Source organism: Sapajus apella, unplaced genomic scaffold (assembly GCF_009761245.1).
Source record: "Sapajus apella isolate SASKATOON/1434 unplaced genomic scaffold, GSC_monkey_1.0 scaffold7, whole genome shotgun sequence".
Classification (NCBI taxonomy): domain Eukaryota; kingdom Metazoa; phylum Chordata; class Mammalia; order Primates; family Cebidae; genus Sapajus; species Sapajus apella.
The window spans coordinates 1,950,743-1,968,726 of NW_022436947.1; the positions used below are offsets into that span (position 1 = coordinate 1,950,743).

The 17,984-nt window shown below is 47.4% G+C and overlaps 1 protein-coding gene across 3 annotated transcripts in view; it reads right to left on the reverse strand.

The window, feature by feature from the left end:
* Nucleotides 1–17,984, reverse strand: part of TBXAS1 (thromboxane A synthase 1) — a 179,599-nt gene that overhangs the window by 40,993 nt on the left and 120,622 nt on the right. For all 3 annotated transcript variants that reach the window (XM_032275635.1, XM_032275637.1, XM_032275636.1), the window contains one exon: nt 16,939–17,253. In XM_032275635.1, the coding sequence (XP_032131526.1) occupies nt 16,939–17,253 (315 nt within the window). The remainder of the gene's footprint in view (nt 1–16,938; nt 17,254–17,984) is intronic.

Genomic DNA, 17,984 nt, shown 5'->3' on the forward strand with positions numbered 1-17,984 from the left:
TTTTTTTTTTGAGACAAGTCTGTTGTTTTGTCGCCCACGCGAGAGTGCAGTGGCACCATCATAGCTCCCTGCAGCCTCCAAATTCTGGCCTCAGGCAATCTTCCCACGTCAGCCTCCTGAGTAGCTGGGAATACAAGCATGCACCACCTGGCTCAGCTAATTTTTGATTTTTGATTTTTTTTTTTTTTTGGTAGAGACAGGAGTCTCACTATGCTGCCCAGGCTGATATCGAACTCCTTGCCTCAGGAGATCCTCCCACCTTGGCCTCCCAAAGTACTGGGATTGCAGGTGTAAACCACTGCGCCAGCCACTTTAATTTTTAAAATGGGGGAAAATATCTAATTGGTGTTGGAATAGCATCAAGAGCACCAAGAACAAAGCACATGTTCAATGAATGGGAATTCTTCTTATTCTTCCCTCCCTCCCTCCCTCCCTCCCTCCTTCTCTCTCTCTCTCACCGCAACCTCTGCCTCCTGGATTCAAGCAATTCTCCTGCCTCAGCCTCCCACGTAGCTGGAATTACAGGCATGCGCCACCATGCCTGGCTAATTTTTGTATTTTTAGTAGAGACTGGGTTTTCACCATGTTGACCAGGCTGGTCTTGAATTCCTGGGCTCAGGTGATCCTCCCGAAGTGCTGGGATTCCACACATGAGCCACTGTGACTGGCTTCTTATTACTTCTATCATAATTATTATCAATGTTATCTGATATTGAAGACTTGACCCCCACAGGATCACTGCTTGAGAAAAACATGTTGGAAATGAGATGTTTCTGCAGCAGGCCTTAGCACAGCCAGCACGAACGCCAGAGAGGAGCGGTTGGCCACAAGCCACAGACTGAGCCCTAGGAGGTGGGCAATACCCCCAACATTGTCCAAGTGACCCACAGTGAATCAGGCCCAGAAACAACACCACTGAATGGTCTGTGTGTTATGGAACTTGAGATTCTTTCAGTAGACGCTTCTAGGAGACTTTTAATTTATCCAATATTTTTGGTTATCAGGGCCTATTTCCCTATAGAGTTAGGCCAGATTTATTTAACACATAAAAATTGTTATGAATAATTATGGTGCTCCATAAATGTTTACTGTTACGATGGTGGTGGTGGTGGTGATAACCATCATTAGCATCTCTCAGGTCTACAAATCTTTAATTTGCAGCCAGGCTGGGGAATCATCAAATGAGATTTTCAGAGAAATGGAAAAGGATGGAGGTGGTGGTGGGGAGAGAGACTCTGCACCCCACCCCACCCCACTGCACCCCATCCTGGGCGGCCAGAAGCATTCTCTCTTCATTCTGAGATAAGGTGTGGGCCTGTGCTGGAATGCCCCTAGGCTTCAGTTGCCTTGTCGGTAGCATGGAGAAATAGCCCCTCACCCTCTGATACAGTTTGGCTGTGTCCCCACCCAAATCTCATCTTGAATTGTAAATCCCACAATTCCCAGGTGTTTGTTGTGGGAGGAAACTGGTGGGAGGTGATTGACTCATAGGGAAGGGGAGAAGGTCTTTCCCAGGTTGTTCTCATGACGGTGAGAAAGTCTAATGAGATCTGATGGTTTTAAAAATGAGAGTTTCCCTAAACAAGCTCTCTCTTTGCCTGCCACCATCCACATAAGATGTGACTTTCTCCTCCTTGTCTTCCGCCATGATTGTGAGGCCTCCCCAGCCACGTGGAACTGTAAGTTCATCAAACCTCTTTCTTTTGTAGATTCCACAGTCTTGGGTAAGCCTTTATTAGCGCATGAAATGGAGTAATACTGCCTCCTAGAGTCGATGCACAGACCAGATGACCTCTTGGATTTGGGTCTGGTATGATTCTGAGATGATTTCAAACAGGCTTTTCTGCTCAATGTCACCAGGGCAATCATCTCATGGGGCTGGCCTCAGACCTGTTTTTTGTTTGTTTGTTTTTGGCTCTCTGGTTGGGCTAGATCTGACCACAGTGTGATCACAGAAAACCCACAACTTCTTGATAATCAGATGAGGGGCTTTTCTAAAAAGCAAACAGCAGCTCCAGGAAGGATATGGAGTGTTTTTAAAGTCAGTCCGGCTATTGATAATGCAACCCAAGGTCACTGTTCACATTTGCATCTGTGCCTCATGGGACTCTGGCAACCGTTCTTCCTTCTGGCTGCATCTTAGGATCTCCTGGGGCTTTTAAGAAGCTCAGGCCTTGTAGGCCTGGTGGCTCACACCTGTAATCTCAGCACTTTGGGTGGCTGAGGTGGGCAGATCACAAGGTCAGGAGTTCGAGACCAGCCTGACCAACATGGTAAAACCCCCATCTCTATTAAAAATACAAAAATTAGCCAGGCGTGGTGGTATTTGCCTATAGTCCCAGCTACTTGGGAGGCTGAGGCAGGAGAATCACTTGAACCCGGGAGGTAGAGACTGCAGTGAGCCAAGATCGTGCCATGACACTCCAGCCTGGGCGACAGAGCGAGACTCCATCTCAAAAAAAAAAAAAGAAGCCCAGGCCTCACTCTAGACCCACTAAATCAGAGTCTCCAGGGACTTGGAACCCAAGCAGCTACAGTTTGTGAAAGTTCTTGAGGACACGGAAATACCCCTGGCTGCTCTTGGGCCTTGGTTGGCATGTGGCCTTTGGTCTGATCGGTGGCGTGCATAGGAGAGGCGTATACAGGAGTTTAAGCTGTTCTAGAGTCTCTTGCTGTCTGAAGTCAGATTCTACCTATAGGAAGGCTGGCGTCTACTATAAAACCCTGAGTTGATTCCCCATTCAAACCAAGGGTTGGCCTGCTTCAGTGAGAGAATCTGGGAATTTGGTGAGGGTGGCTAATCCCATCTCCTTCCAGGCGAGAGTGCAGGAAGCGCCTCCCTGATCTTCGGATCTCAGTGTGCAGGGCTGATCCCTGGCTCCCAACCACTTCCCAAGGACTTTTCTCAACGGAGATGAATATGGCACTGGGCAGCAATGAAAGGCTGGCTGGCTACAGCATCAAGCCTGACCGCTGACAGAGTCCCCAGAGTGGGGGGAAAGCGACTTCCCTGTGCAGAGGCAGCTCTGGCGATGAGCAGAGGGGAGGCTGGAGGGAATCGGGCGGCATGCCAATGTCTCGGGTGCATGTTGAATGTTCCCTAACAAGAAACAGTGAAAATGAACTACAAGGAATGCAATTTGTGAAAAATCCCAGAGGGATGGAACCCAAAGAGAAGGCCTGGAATGGCTGAAAAACTTTCTACAAGGAAGGAGACAAGATCATTTATAAATGGCAGCAAGAAAGGCACCAAGCAGGGTGTCTGTTTTGGTAGAAGGCAACCCTGGGGGTGACGTCTCTGCTTCAGGGATGTTCTTTCCTAAGTAGGCTAAGTGTCAGGGAGGCAGGGACGTCAGGGGAGCCCATGCACTCTTCATCTTGTGCCTCATGGACCACGAAGAAACATAATTCAGAAACTCAGAGGATGGACCATGAAAAAGACATGGTAAGAGTGGGAGAAGCCCCAACAAGCCCAGGACCTTCCAGGGAAACTTGCGATCCTCCGGCTGAGAGCCTGGATGACAGGTCACAGATGATGCCTGCAAAGGTGACCAACGAGGGTGCGGGCACTGTGGCGAGGACAGGGCTGCCCGGTCCTCCTGGATGACTGGCATTTTCTCAGTGCTGTGAAGGAGCAGTGCAGACACAGCTTCAACCATCCCTTCCCAGCAGGCAGCCCTGAAATCCCCTTTCTAGGAATGCCAGAGCCACCACTGAGCCACTTGGTCAGGCAGGAACAGCACAGCGCTGAGGAATGGCGTCAGAACCATGGAATCATGGAATATTAGAGACAAGGTGGAAAAGAACACAGACTATGGGGTCGGGAGACGTGATTGCCAATCCAACCTAGGTCCCATCCTACAGCATTACCTTAGCTTCTCAAGTTATTTACCATGGTTAGCCTTTTGCGTCAACGTGGTTAGGCTGTAGTGGGCAGTTATTTAATCAAACATGAATCCCAGGATTGCTGTGAAGATCTTCTGTAGCTATGGTTAACATTTAAAATCAGCTGACTTTAAGGAGATTACCCTCCATAATATGGATGTGCCTCATCAATCGCTGAAGGCCTTAAGAGCAAAATCTGAGATTTTCTGGAAAAGAAAAAATTCTGTGTCTAGACTGCGATGTTGACTCCTGCCTGGGTGTCCAAACTGCCAGCCTGCCCTACAGACATCACACTTGCCACACTCCATAAATTACATGAGCCAATTCCTGAAAATAAATGTCTTTCTGTCTCTGTCCTACTGGTGTGGTTCCTCTGGAGATCTCTGACTAATCCAGCCTCTCTTTCCCCACCACGGAAATGGGGTTGGTGATAACTCTCGCTTCATACAGCTATTGTGAGGATCAAGGTAACTTTTGTTCAGTCTAGGGTCTGGTATATAAACATTTATTTATCATCATCATCATCATCGTCAACAGTGGAGAAGAGGTCTAGTCCAATCTTTTTTTTTTTACAGATAAGGAAACTGAGTCACAGAGAGGGGAATGAGAGTAGTTACACGTCTGTGATGCTGCCACTGTTCAAACACTGCACTTGTATTCTTAACTCACTTAATCTTGGTGACAACCTTATGAGCTACATAATGTTACTGTCCCCATTTTACAGACAGAAAAACTAAGGAAGGGATTATGTGAATGATCCATGTCACATTGCCAGTGGGTGCCAGCTCAGGGCCTCCATGTGCTCTCATGGCGGGGCCCACGCTAGCACCCAGGTCTCGGGGTTCCCTGCTAGGATCTTTCCACCTCCTCACTTGGTGGGAAGCATGCTCTTTGGTGGGAGAGAAGTCCAGCTTGGCCATCTCTCAGCACAAGCTTCTTTGCCCTGGTGCCAGCTGAGTGTCCCAGAGAGAAGCAGTGCCTGCCTCTGGTGAGGGGGGAGAACTGCCTTTAAGAAGCAGCACCACAAAAGCAGTGACAACCGGGGGCCGGGGTATCTAGCTATACCACTGTCATGAAAAAGTCGGTTTGTTTTCAGGAACCACCCTCCCTCCAGACCTCCCTCCTCCTCAGCCACTTGAACCAGTTACTCATCCAGTTGAAGTTCCTGCCTAGAGCGAGGGAGGTGAGGAGTTTATCCCCTTCCTTCCAGTCTTCAATTACTAATTAAAATGTCTTGGAGACTAAGCCCATTGCAAAAAGAGCCTGGGTGGCTTTCTAAAACTTCTTGTTCATAACCAGAGGGAAGTTGCTTCTCTTCTCATCTTTCCAATAAGGATTCTTTTGCAGAGTATCTGTTTTATGCTCCCTACGGCTCTGGCCCCTGTTTGGTCCCAGCAGGGGGAGGCCAGTGGAGTTTAATTACATTCCTCCTATAGGGAACATTCAAGGAATGAGGCTTTGAAAAACAACTTGTGTGACCAAAAGAAAAAAAAATCAAATTAAGTGAGTGAGAAACAGGAATTGCCTTTTGTGTCCTAGAGACCCAATCTAAATATTTAAATTTGAAAGACAGATTTCGAAATGCTTAACTTTATAAACTTGTGCATTGCAATTCACAGGGGGAGTCAGACCTCCCTTCTGATCTGGAATATTTATATGCCTGGACTAACAGACACCAGTAGCTGATACTTTCACACAAGCCATATTCAGTTATAAAACATAATCTAACAAAAAAAAAAAAAAAAAGAAAACTCACTAAACAAAACATAATGCTGTCCACAGTCCTGGGGCAAAACAGACTTTCCAGAAAACCTAGGGTGAACGGAGTGTCTGGGCCATAAGCACACATTTTGGAAAGGTCCCTTATTCTAGACTGATTTTCCAATTTTCCTTCCTCTCTCGGCCCTGAGGTGCCCAGTGATTGGCTATTAGTGGAGTGTGGAAGTTGCCCTCAGGCAGAAGCTATTAATTTGCTGATATAGTAGATGCTCAAATACCATGAGCTGAAAGAGGAGGCGGACTCTAGCAGCCGCAGGGAACAGGCTAGTAAGTTTCTTGTTGCCAGCAGCATGCAAGGCCAGCCTCATGACCTTTCCAGTATCTGTCCTGGATGGGAAGCCACCCTAGATATCCCCAAAGGTCCCCTCAGAGGCCAAGGGCTGAGGCTCCCTCCTTGTCTTGACATGATATGACTGGGCAATTGCACTGCAATTGTAGGACTGTAGGGACTCCATACATTGCCTTCAGCCTGCCTCCATCTCCCCCGGCAATGCCCTTCTCTCCTTGACTCCACCAACCCCTTCCTGCCTGGTGCAGTACCCCACATGTTTTAGCCACTGTGCCTCCCTGCACATCCCCCCTCAAATCTGTGCTTGGAGTTCATCTCCAGTTAGAAAAGAAAGAGTGAACTAACTTTTCTCAACACGTATTTCTCACATGCCAGTCACTGTGCTCAGCCCTGGAACCTACCAAGGTACCCAGCACGGGGCTTCCTGTTTGTGGGGCTTACATCCTAGATGGGACTTGATGATCTTCCCCTCCCAAGATGAGTGGGTGTTAGTGTTAATAGCAGACCATGTGTCAAAACAAAGTCAGGCCCTCCCAATGGAAAACTGTAAACCTAGTGATGAAAAAAGGTTTTCTGGGGACAAGAAGTCTTTAAATTCCTACCAAATGATACCATTTTGAAGCTTCCACTTTACTAGTGTGAAAGTGACTTTGGTCAACAGAGTCTGGGGAAGTTAAAAAAAAGTGTGTTTGTTCTTTTATTTCAAGAGCTAATTGTTGGGAATAAAACCAATTCTTCTGAAGTTTTAAGAGCCCATAATGTGCGCAATAGTTAAATAAATGAGCCATTCAGTCGCGAATCTAGCTCCGTGCCAAGCGGACCCACAGAAAACTGAGCTTCACCTGTGGAGTTGACTTTCCCAAGTTTATTTTTCATTCTTGCTTTTCTGGATGGATGTGAACCAACCCCACCAGCTTATTTGCTTAGCAAAGCTTGGCACCTCTAGAGATCCAGCTATTGAATATGAACGACTCTGATTTGCTACATGAAAGGCACCACATACACGCTGATTGGTGTGGCCCATTCCCGGGAGGGACATCTCTTTGCAGGTGCCCCTCCCTCTGCTCTGCAAGGACTTGGGGGAGGGGGACTTGGGGCATTAATTGCTAAAAATTCAAAGTGCTGAAGTGCTGCACTCGATTAAGCCAGGCAGCCCAGAAAAAAACACTTGCAAGTTCTTCCTGCTCTCCGCCCTGCCTCCCCTGTGCCCTCTCCGTTGCAGGCGTGTGGTCCTTGGCTGCTGCCTGCACTTACAGGCTTCTGGGATGACCAGGGGCTCCGGGGCTGGGGGGGGCAATGGGTCAGGAGGTGGAGCAGGGGAAGGGAAGATTCTGGGCCTCTCTGGACCTGGGGAATAGAGTCAGAACAAGAATATGGGAAGAAAGAGGGGAAGGAGATGAAATAGTGCTGTGAACAATAAGAGAGGAAAGAGGAAAGAAAACAGAGAAATCGGGCGCGATGAGAGGGAGAGGGAGGACCGGGAGAGGCACAGCAGGTCTCTGAGCTCCTGGCTGCCACCCTGAGGCTCCTGGGACAGGCTCCAGGCGGAGGTGTTCAGTTTCCTGACGGGTGACTGTGGGCATGGGCTTTGGCTGTCTCCAGGGGATGTGGAGGAGTCTGGGGTCCTGGGTAGTGGCAGAGGAAGGTCTTGGCACCCATTTGCAGCCCAGGTAGCCCCTGGGAGGCACAGCCTACCTTCCCTCAGGTGTCTCCAGGATGGATCTCTACGTAATTTTGTGTGCATAATCACTAAATGGTTAGTTAGAACCTGAGGCTCTGCCACCTGATCCAGACTGATCAGTCACCTTGCTTTGGAAACTCCTGAGTTGTCCACTGACCTGGCACAGAAGTCCCTAGTATCCTGTGTCCTGGGAGTTGGTGCATTGGTAGCAGTGACCACAAATCCTAACTTCCAAAACAGAATTCCAGAGACATACCCAGAAAGGCCCCTCTTTGCGGGCTGGGAAGACTCCTTTGCCCTGTTATTAGTTGTCAGGATGCCACTTCGCAGGATCAGATGCTTCCAGAAAGGATAGGAGGGGGGGACCTTGGATACATCTCCAAGGTCCCGTGCTGAAGTTCCTTCCTCTAGTGAAAATAGCACAGATTCTGTTCTAGGCCACCAAAGAAATGGCATCAGGGGACATTTTCTTTGGCTATAGTACTTTGGCATGGCCTCCCAGATAACCAAGGGGTATAGGGGAGTAGGGGAGCTAAGGGGCCAGGTGGAGCTCCCTGCTTAAAAGGGTTGGCCTGATGGGCGCCGTTGAATGTGATGGGTCTCCAGTGTACACACATGTCCTGACAGAAAGCTCAGGCTGCCATCTTCAGCTGCTTTGAAAATGAGTTCAAATCAACTCAAAAGCTCCCCCTACACTCCCACCATGGAGAAAATTATTTAAGGAAATAGATGACTTTAGGCTTCATTTAGGATTAATACACTTCTAAAATGTATTAGGATTGGGTCATTCCTGCATCACTCAATAAACTCAGTGCCATCCTGATTATGGAATAATCGTGAAACCATTGAGATTTATTAGCAAAATGTAAACTACTGCAGAACATGAGCACGTTAAGTGTCACGAGGAACACATACTGGCTACATCCAGCACATGTGAGAGACACAGCACTTATGGTTCAGAATCTGGCTCCTTGTACATAGGGTGGGCCGTGGACTGACAATATCAGCAACACCTGGGAGCTGGTTAGAAATGCAGACTCTTGGCCAGGCACAGTGGGTCACATCTGTAATCCCAAGATTTTGGGAGGCTGAGGCGGGTGGATCACTTGAGGTCAGGAGTTCAAGACCAGTCTGGCCAACATGGTGAAATCCCATCTCTACTAGAAATACAAAAATTAGCTGGGCGTGGTGGTGTGCCCCTGTAATCCCAGCTACTTGGGAGGCTAAGGCAGGAGAATCGCTTGATCCTGGGAGGCGGAGGTTGCAGTGAGCCGAGATTGCGCTATTGCACTCCAGCCTGGGAGACAGAGTGAGATTCAAAACAACAACAACAACAAAAGAAATGCAGACCCCTCAGGCTCGTCACAGATCTGCTGAATCAAAATCTGCAGATTTAACGACTCCCAGGTGATTCCCATGCACGTTAAACTTTGCTGTGCTCTAACTCCGGTCTGGGGCTGTAGCCTGTTGCCACTTCTCCCATGCTGCAGTGTCGCTGTCTTTGTTTTGGATTTCAGTGTTAGGGCTGTAAGGCATTTTCTGTTTTCCCTCTTCCCTTGTCCCTGTGGCTTTATGCTCTGTTGTCCCATTGTGCTGTTATGGGGTCCGTCAGAAGGCGGGGACTCGGCAGCATTCCCCAGCCCTGTGTGGCTGGGGGATTGAATTGATGGGGAATTCCTGAACTTACTCCTCGCTAACTGTTGGGTAGCCCGACCCCAGCAGACCTGAGCAAAGGAGAGGAAACCCTCCCCATGGGGAAAAAACCATTTCCAGTTTTTAATTTGATCTCAAAGTCAACCATCCCCTACTCCCTGGGTGAGATTCACGTGGGGAGACATTTTTTTTTTTCCACAGTGAGGATAAATTTGTGTTAAGCTATTCACCTTTTTTCCTGCCCAACCCTTCCCCTGTGACAAATGATGTGTATTCACGAAATAGCTAGTTGGGGGTAAAATGGCTATTTTTTTTGTAAGCACAGAATATGCTTTTTTCTTGGAGATCCTCTGACCGCTTCAAGGAACAAATCTTCAACTTTGCTCACAGAGCAGCGTGAGCTAATCAGCTCAAATAACCAGCACAGAATATCCTTTTATCCTTCAGAGAAAAAGGAAGAGTAAGTTGTGTTTCAATTAGATATTTATAATGGTTACAAAGCAGCTCTTCAAGAGAAGTTTTAAGAATCTGGCCTTCCTTCTAAGGCATAACTGTGTTCAAATTATCCTAAAGAGAGGCTGTATATCAATCCAATCCAGTTTGTGATAAATTTACAACTGGGTTCTGCACAGCAGATTTATAACAACAATTAAGCAGAAGGAAAATGGGTCATAAATTTTGGCTGGCACAGTCCGGCACCAAAGAGAAGAAACGAAAATGGTTTAGCCAGATCAAAAGTCAGTAATTTCAACATAGAACACTAAAGCTACAGCAGATACAATTTATATGAAAAGAGTTGTTATTTGTCTCTCTCTCATCCTTTTCAAAACTACATGAGAACACAAGGAAGCATCCATGTAACAAAGGTCTCATTAAATAAATGGTGTGGTTTTTTTAGCTTCACTTACAAGTGGTACAAATGGTATAACGCTTTCCCCACTTTTCCCCTACTGAATTTACTCAATGTACTTCTTTTTCCATAGACCAAGGCAACATGGGAAAATAGACAGAGTTCTCCAAGAGACTGGAGGACTTAAGAAAGGAGCTTTTAAACTGGATTTTGATGGTGGGACAAAAGGAGGGGAGACCAGATAAAATTCCCAAACCACATGTGGCCCAGAAAGAATCAGTCTGGAGGCATGCATTAGAAAGTAGATTGAGGCCAGGCATGGTGGCTCATGCCTGTAATTCCAGCACTTTGGGAGGCCGAGGCGGGTGGATCACTTGAGGCCAGGAGCTCAAGACCAGCCTGACCAACATGGCAAAATCCTGTCTCTACTAAAAACATAACAATTAGCCAGGCGTGTTGGCATGTACCTGTAATCCCAGCTACTCAGGAGACTGAGGCAGGAGAATCGCTTGAACCAGGGAGGCGGAAGCTGGTTGCAGTGAGCGGAAATTGTGCCACTGCACTCCAGCCTGGGAGACAGAACAAGACTCTGTCTCAAAAAAAAAAAAAAATTGTAACTGTTTTAGGAGGTGGAACCAAAATCTATACCCTGAAAGAAGAAAGGCAACCAAGGCCATATGGGATGAGAGCTGGGATGCTGCCAGACAGAACGTGCAGGTTCTAAAACGTGCATCAAGGCAATCTCCAATAGTGAAGAAGACCTTTGAGCATCCTTATATGCACCAGGGGTTTAGAACTGCTAAAAGTAGAGCATCTGAATTATTGACTTTCATGCCTGACATTTTCACTTGTCAAATGGTGAAGGATGCAATAAGGCAAAACTGCTGAGCTGGACCAACTGGCCCTGCAGAAATCACAGGAAACTTTGGATAAAGTGGCCACATCATTTGCAAGAAATACACAAGAGCAGGCTGTTCCAGGCACGGCCGGACTTACGCCTTCTATTTTGGCAAGCTGGATTTTAAAAGTGCAGAGGGAAGGTGAGCGTGATCACATAATAGGAAACTGGGAAGTGGGAGCTTCTAATCTAGGGGCCACGGATTCTATGTACACGGGTGGGCAGACACATTGTTTCCTGGGTTCCCAGAAGCTATTTACCCCACTTCTAGTAACAGGGATTTGGGGATCCACCTCTCCTCCACTTGAGATATCAGTGGTTTGGTTAAGGCCTCACCTAGACAGGAACTCCAGGGATGGGGCACATGACCCAGGTCTGAGCCAATCAGGGCATCATATTCCCTTGGGGTCCAGGGGTTGGTTGAGGGGTGGGTGCATGACTCTTGAGGTCACTGAGATGCTGTGAGGCTTTTGCTGATACTTCCAGGAAAGAGACTCTTGCTTCTTCTCGTTGAACTTGAACCTGCTCTCTCCTACCCCCATCCTCTGCTTATAAAGACATTAGAGGTATTTAAGGAAAACTTAGAGCAAGGAGCCATTGGCCTAGGGAAGAAGGTCCTCCCCAATCCCAAGCCAAGGACAGGGGTCTTCAACAGAGTCACTCATAGAGGTGGGGCATTCTCCTCGGCCATCTGCTTATGCAGCAGAATTGCTGATGTGCCCTCTCTGCCTATTTGAGCAAAGAAAAAGTACTTGGAGAGACACTGCAGGGCAGAGGGAGGAAGGGGCAGGCAGAAGTTGGCCACTGTGGGTATGGCCCTGTGGTATGTTTCCCATGGTCCGGATGGATACTGGGGAAGGCATGGAAGCTGGAGCCATCTAGCTGGTAACCTGCTCAAGATTCTCCACCTAGCTGCCTTGGGGCAGGAGCTGGTGGTGGTAGCTGATGCCGGTCTCCCTGGCAGGGAGTTATGCAGTGAGGACATCAGACCTGGGAGTCCTTTGAATACATCTTGCAACTATCTCACATCAGAAGCCTCTTGGGGGAGGCACTGAGGGCAGCCCCAGGTAGGTAGGATTTGGGGATCTGTTCACAGGCTCCACCCCTGGAGGAGAAAGAGGCCCAACAGGGGTGGGGAAGGAGTAGAATGAGGGGAAAAAACAGGCCACTCCTCTCCAGGGCAGCATCCTCAGGCCACAGGTTGGCCTGAGCTAAGAGAACAGAAGAGCACTGACTGGGTTTGAGACTGGAGTTTTCATCTGAACCAGACTGGCCTGGACTTTTTAATGCGCCCAGAAATGAACAGAAATCATTAAGATCTGTGCAAGGCATCATCACGGACAGGAAAAGGAGATTCATCAGAGCACATTTAAAGGAAATACATGGAAAAAAACCACTGAATGATTTCAAGTTGGTACTTCACTGAGTTCAGACTGTTCAAAACACTGGTTACACAGCTGTCTTGAAACCCCTATGGGAGATCTGCCTGAGAAGGGGGTATGCCAAGAGCTACTGGAGCTGCCAGATGGGGAGAGGGAACAACCTGTGTCCCAGGGACGGGGTTGAGCCCCTGCATCAAGCCATGACTGAAGGCAGCTCTGCCCTCTGGAGTTTTCAGTTATAGGGTAAGCTCCCTGAGCCAATCTGGACTGGATTTTCTATCACTGTCCACAGAAGAGTCTGAACTGATGTCACATACATATCTGTTCTCTTTCTTGGAGGGAGGGATGTAGCTTTTGTCAGATTCTCATGGTGCATTGCTATGAAAGAAATGGCTTGGGGAGAAGAAACTCTAGACCTCAAATTAAGCAATCTCATTGACAAAAACAAGGGAAGGCCATCTAATGAGGCCTGGGGATGCTCTACAGGATGGCACAGAAGAGCTAGGTCAGAACACCCTCGTGCGTAGGGCTGGAGCCCCAGAGTCTGGCATTAACTGGCACTCAAGAAATATTTGTTGAATGGAAACCAGCAGGAAAATTATAACAAGTCATACTTTACATGCAAATTTTCAGGAATATTTTCAGGAAAATATCTAATGTGTGAACATCTAATCTGCATTTCCATGTCCTGACAGATGGCCCATATTAACAGAGCTCTGATTATAGTAAAAAATAAAATAAAAAAATAAAAGAAGGAAAGAAAGGAAAGAAAAAAAGAAAATCCACCAATATTCATTGAGTGGGTGTGCAAAGCAACGTTATCGTGACTACCAAAATGTACGTTTTAAAAAAGACAGCTACAGATATTCCCATTTTTCAGAGACTGTTACCCCCAGCTGTTACATACAGAAAGAAAATCACCTTGGGGGCTTGCCTGGCTTAGGAGAGCTTTGGCTCCTGCTTTTTTTCTTGGAAGAGGGATCTGAGCCTGTGAGAGTCTAAGGCTGTCTTAAGGTGGAACCAGGTACCACCTGCATCAGAATCACTGGAAACATTTATTTAAAATGTGGTTCCTCAGGAGGTGGACGTTGCTGTGAGCCAGAATTGCACCGCTGCACTCCAGCCTGGACAATAGAGTGAAACTCAAAAAAAAAAAAAAAAAAAAACTCAAAAAAATAAAAATAAAATAAAATAAAATGCAGGTTCTTGGGCCCCAGCCCAGACTTATGGAATCGGAACCCCTGAGGTCAGGACTGCGGAACATGCATTCTAAGCAGTCTTCCCATCTGGCTTTATGCACATGAAACTTTGAAAAATTTGACCAGCTATAATCTGTTTGTTTGTCCGAGGGGTCTCAGTGCCTTGCAACATTCTCTGTACAGCCCCATAATTACATGAGGTCCTTTGTGTGTGTGTGTGTGTGTGTGTGTGTGTGTCCAAGTTTTGCTCTTATTGCCCAGGTTGGAGTGCAATGGTGTGCTCTTTGCTCACTGCAACCTCTGCCTCCTGAGTTCAAGCAATTCTCCTGCCTCAGCCTCCTGAGTAGCTGGGATTATAGCCACCACACCCAGCTAATTTTGTATTTTTAGTAGAGATGGGGTTTCACTATGTTGGTCAGGCTGGTCTCGAACTCCTGACCTCAGATGATCCAACGACCTCAGCTTCCCAAAGTGCTGGGATTACAGACGTGAGCCACCTCGCCCGACCTAATATGTGGTCCTCTGGGAGGAGAAGCCCTGCTCCCAGGCTGGGGGATTGAAGGAGGCCCGGGTTTGGTGAGACAACAACACCCTCCATGAGGTCTTGGCCAGATAAGGCCGTGCCAGAGGTAAAGGGTGCATGCACGAGGGCCTTTGAATGGAAACACTTGCTGTGTCCTCCTGGCAGATTAACATAACCAGATGTGACTATCGTTATAGCTGGTGGGACAGACTCCGATGGCCCCGTGGTTCTCTAAGTGACACCACACGTTCTAGACCTGATTATCTGCTGCCTTCTATTGCCCTGCAGGCCTGTGGTTGGAAGGGAGATACTGTTTCATAGACATTGTTTCTCAATTGGCGATTAAATTCCTGCAAGGTGAGGGTCATAATTTCTGTCTCTTAGAGCTTCTGCCCCGTCTTCTAGCCTCTGCCATATCTGCTACGCTGCTGGGCACTCTTTAGATGCTTCGAGTCTTTAATTTGATGTGCTTTCTCGTTTACCGAGACCAGAGTGCTGAGCTTCCCTCTAATGCCTTCCTGGTATAGCATGCTAAGCTTCCTTTGAGACGTCACTTTCCCAGGTTTTCAGTCATGTGACTTGAGCGTGATTGACTTAGGGCTACAGTCTGATTGGTGTAACCCTATCAAGGCCCCCATTCCCTTTGCTGCAAGAGTTGGTTCTAGAAAGGGCGGTGACCTAAGTATTCCCATCAGAGTGACCCTCATGACTCTGGCTGGGAAATTTAGGCTGCAGACCCTCTCTTCTCCATTGGTTACCAGCAAGGAAGTGTGTAGTCCCAGACACTCTTGACAGGCTTCTTGGGGCTTTGAACAGAGAGCAGGATGGAGGATGGAGCCAATATAAGAGAGAACAGCCAAGAACCGGGGAGAAACGGGCCTGTGCACCAGTTTGAGACCTAGACAAAGATTTGCCTAGAGACATGTCTATTCCTGAGCTGCTCAATTAAATGTACTCAGAAATTCACCTTCATGAATCTTTCTGCTTGTTTTTCCTTGTTGTTTTTGTTTTGCTTAAACCAGTTGGGTTGGGGTTCCGTTGTCTGCAGCTAATAGACCGCCTTCCTCCAGCTGCTTTCACTTCCTTTGCATTAACGCAGCCCAGTCGCCTTTGGTCCCTGCCTCTCCTCTTTCCTCAATTTAAGAACAAATAGACACACTGCTACGTATAAAACAGAATAAGATGGGTGGCAGGGTCATTTGGATTCATGGCTTGTTGAGATTCCATGCCCAAAGGATATTGATTCATGGATCAATGTCAATCTGGAGGGAAGTCCTGTCCTGTTGAACATTTTAATCAATGACTTGGATGAAATAGGAGACATGCTTAGTACGTCTCAGATGACACGAGGCTGGAGGAATTGCTAATATAACAGATGGCAGAATCAAGATTCAAAATTATTTTGACTGACTTGAACAGTAATAAGGATAAATATAAACTCTTGTGTCTAGGCTCAGTAAATCAATTGTATAAGCAGCATTTGGAAAGGCCCAGGTTGGCAGTTGTCATAACTACTTAGAACCTGAAGTTGACCCTAAGCTCATGTTGAGCCTAAAGTTGAGACAATTAATTAGTAACACAGTGAATGCAGTTTTCAAATATTTAAAAACTGCTGTGAAGAAGAGACACTAACTTTGCCTCTACTTCCCCAGTAGGATAAAGCAGCAGAATTTCCTGGGAAGTAGTCTCTGGTTAATTGAAACTTTTTAAAATTGTTCCAGTAACAGAATAGACCACATTCCAAAACTGTGAATGTAATAGCAATTATATCAGAATGTAATAGCAAGGATTCCATTGTGGTAGTTTTCCTTTGAGAGCACAGATTTTAAAAATGAATCTCTTTAACAGCTCATGAGTCCGAGTTATACCCATACAAGCATCCAGAGGAAAAAGAGAGGTGATAAGGTAGCCTTGCTCAGCACCCTTGTTATATCCGCTACAAGTGACCAAGGGGGCCTCATCTAGAAGAAATGCCCAGAATTTGGCCTGGGCGCTGATGGGCCCCGTCTTCCCTTATTCCATGTGTGAGCCTCCTCCTCAGCCCCTGGTCTTCAGTTTGGCTCCAGCTTGGCCTGTCCTTTCGTCCCCTCCTGCCTTCCAGCTTGGCTCTCTCTCTCTCGGTATTTTTTTTTTTTTTTTTTCCTGAGACGGAATCTTGCCAGGCTGGAGCGCAGTGGCGCAGTCTTGGCTCACTGCAACCTCCGCCTCCCGGTTCAAGTGATCCTTCCGCCTCAGCCTCCTGAGTAGCTGGGACTAGAGGCACGTGCCACCATGCTGGGCTAATTTCTGTATTTTTAGTAGAAATGGGGTTTCATCATGTTGGCCAGGATGGTCTCAATCTCTTGACCTTGTGATCTGCCTGCCTGGGCCTCCCAAAGTGCTGGGATTACAGGCGTGAGCCACTGCACCTGGCCTCCAGCGTGGCTCTTTTTTCTGGCTCACATCTGCCTCCCTCCAAGTCAGACATTGGGAAGCCATAACTCCTTCCCAATCCCTGCCCTTTGGGCCTGACTCTTTCCTGGACCTCTGTAGCTTCCTCGAGCCAGGCCTGGCTTCATGGTCTACCCCAGACAGTGAAGGTACACACACAATGTGTATTTCTGTTGTGGTGGTTGTTCTCAACATTCCATTTTACTTGCTAACCCGGAGAGCAGGAGAAGCTGAACAAAGACCCTGTTTCATCTTATAAGCTTAGAATGTGATATTAGCAAGTTATTAAAAACAAGTTTCACTTCCACAAACACAAAATCAATAGTCCTATGGATATCCCATGAGCAACTAGGCCCAATTTGTACTCACGTGTTTCTCCTTAAAAAGGTCCACTTCTCTCAGAAGCTTCTCTTGGCAGGCGGGGTGGGTGGCCAGTAGGTAGGTGGCAAAAGAAAGTGTGTTGGTGACAATTTCATAGCCAGCAATGAGGAAGATGAAGGCCTGGCCCACAATCTCATCCACAGTCAAAGGCCTGGCCATGGCTCTGGGCTGGTGTTGCCGGGAGGGGTTCGGCTTGCACTCAGTAAAGGAGAAGACGTCTCTGACAATGTCAAAGTCTTGCACGGCCACGGGACTTGCAGAATGTCGGGCATCCAGGACCATTTGGAGGAAGTCTCCCCGCCTCTAAGGGACACAAGCAGAAAAATGCACATTTTGGCCTTGCAGTCAGTCATTAAGAGTGAGGCTTCTTGGAGAACAAAGGAGGAAGATACAGAGGTGTAGCTTTTGAAATGCTCAGTATGAACCAAGGTTCCTCACTGCTGAGTTATCTGGGATGGTGAGAGCCTGGAAGCCACCTGAATGTCCCTCAGTATAGCACTGGTCAGGCAGATTCTGGGGCAGTGAAGAGCAGTGTAGGATGCTGCCCTGAGCAAGGCAGAGGCCATTCTATCCGGGCTGATTTGAAAGTCATTGAGCCGCTTTGTTAAGAAAAACAAAGCAACCCTTTGGGAGGCCGAGACGAGAGGATCACAAGTCAGGAGTTTAAGACCAGCCTGGCCAACATAGTGAAACCCCGTCTCTACTAAAAATACACACGCAAAAAATTAGCCAGGCATGTTGGCACATGCCTGTAGTCCTAGCTACCTGGGAGGCTGAGGCAGGAGAATCACTGGAACCCGGGAGGCGGAGGTTGCAGTGAGCTATTGCGCCACTGCACTCCAGCCTGGGTGACACAGCGAGACTCTGTCTTAAAATAAAAATAAAATAAAATAAAAACCAAAGCAGGTCATGGAACAGTATGCACAGTGGCTCTCATTTCTGCAAAAACAGCAAATGTACTATATATATATGATCATGTATATCTGTCTATGCATAGAGAATTTTTAGCAACGTCCCCACCCGACAGTTCACAA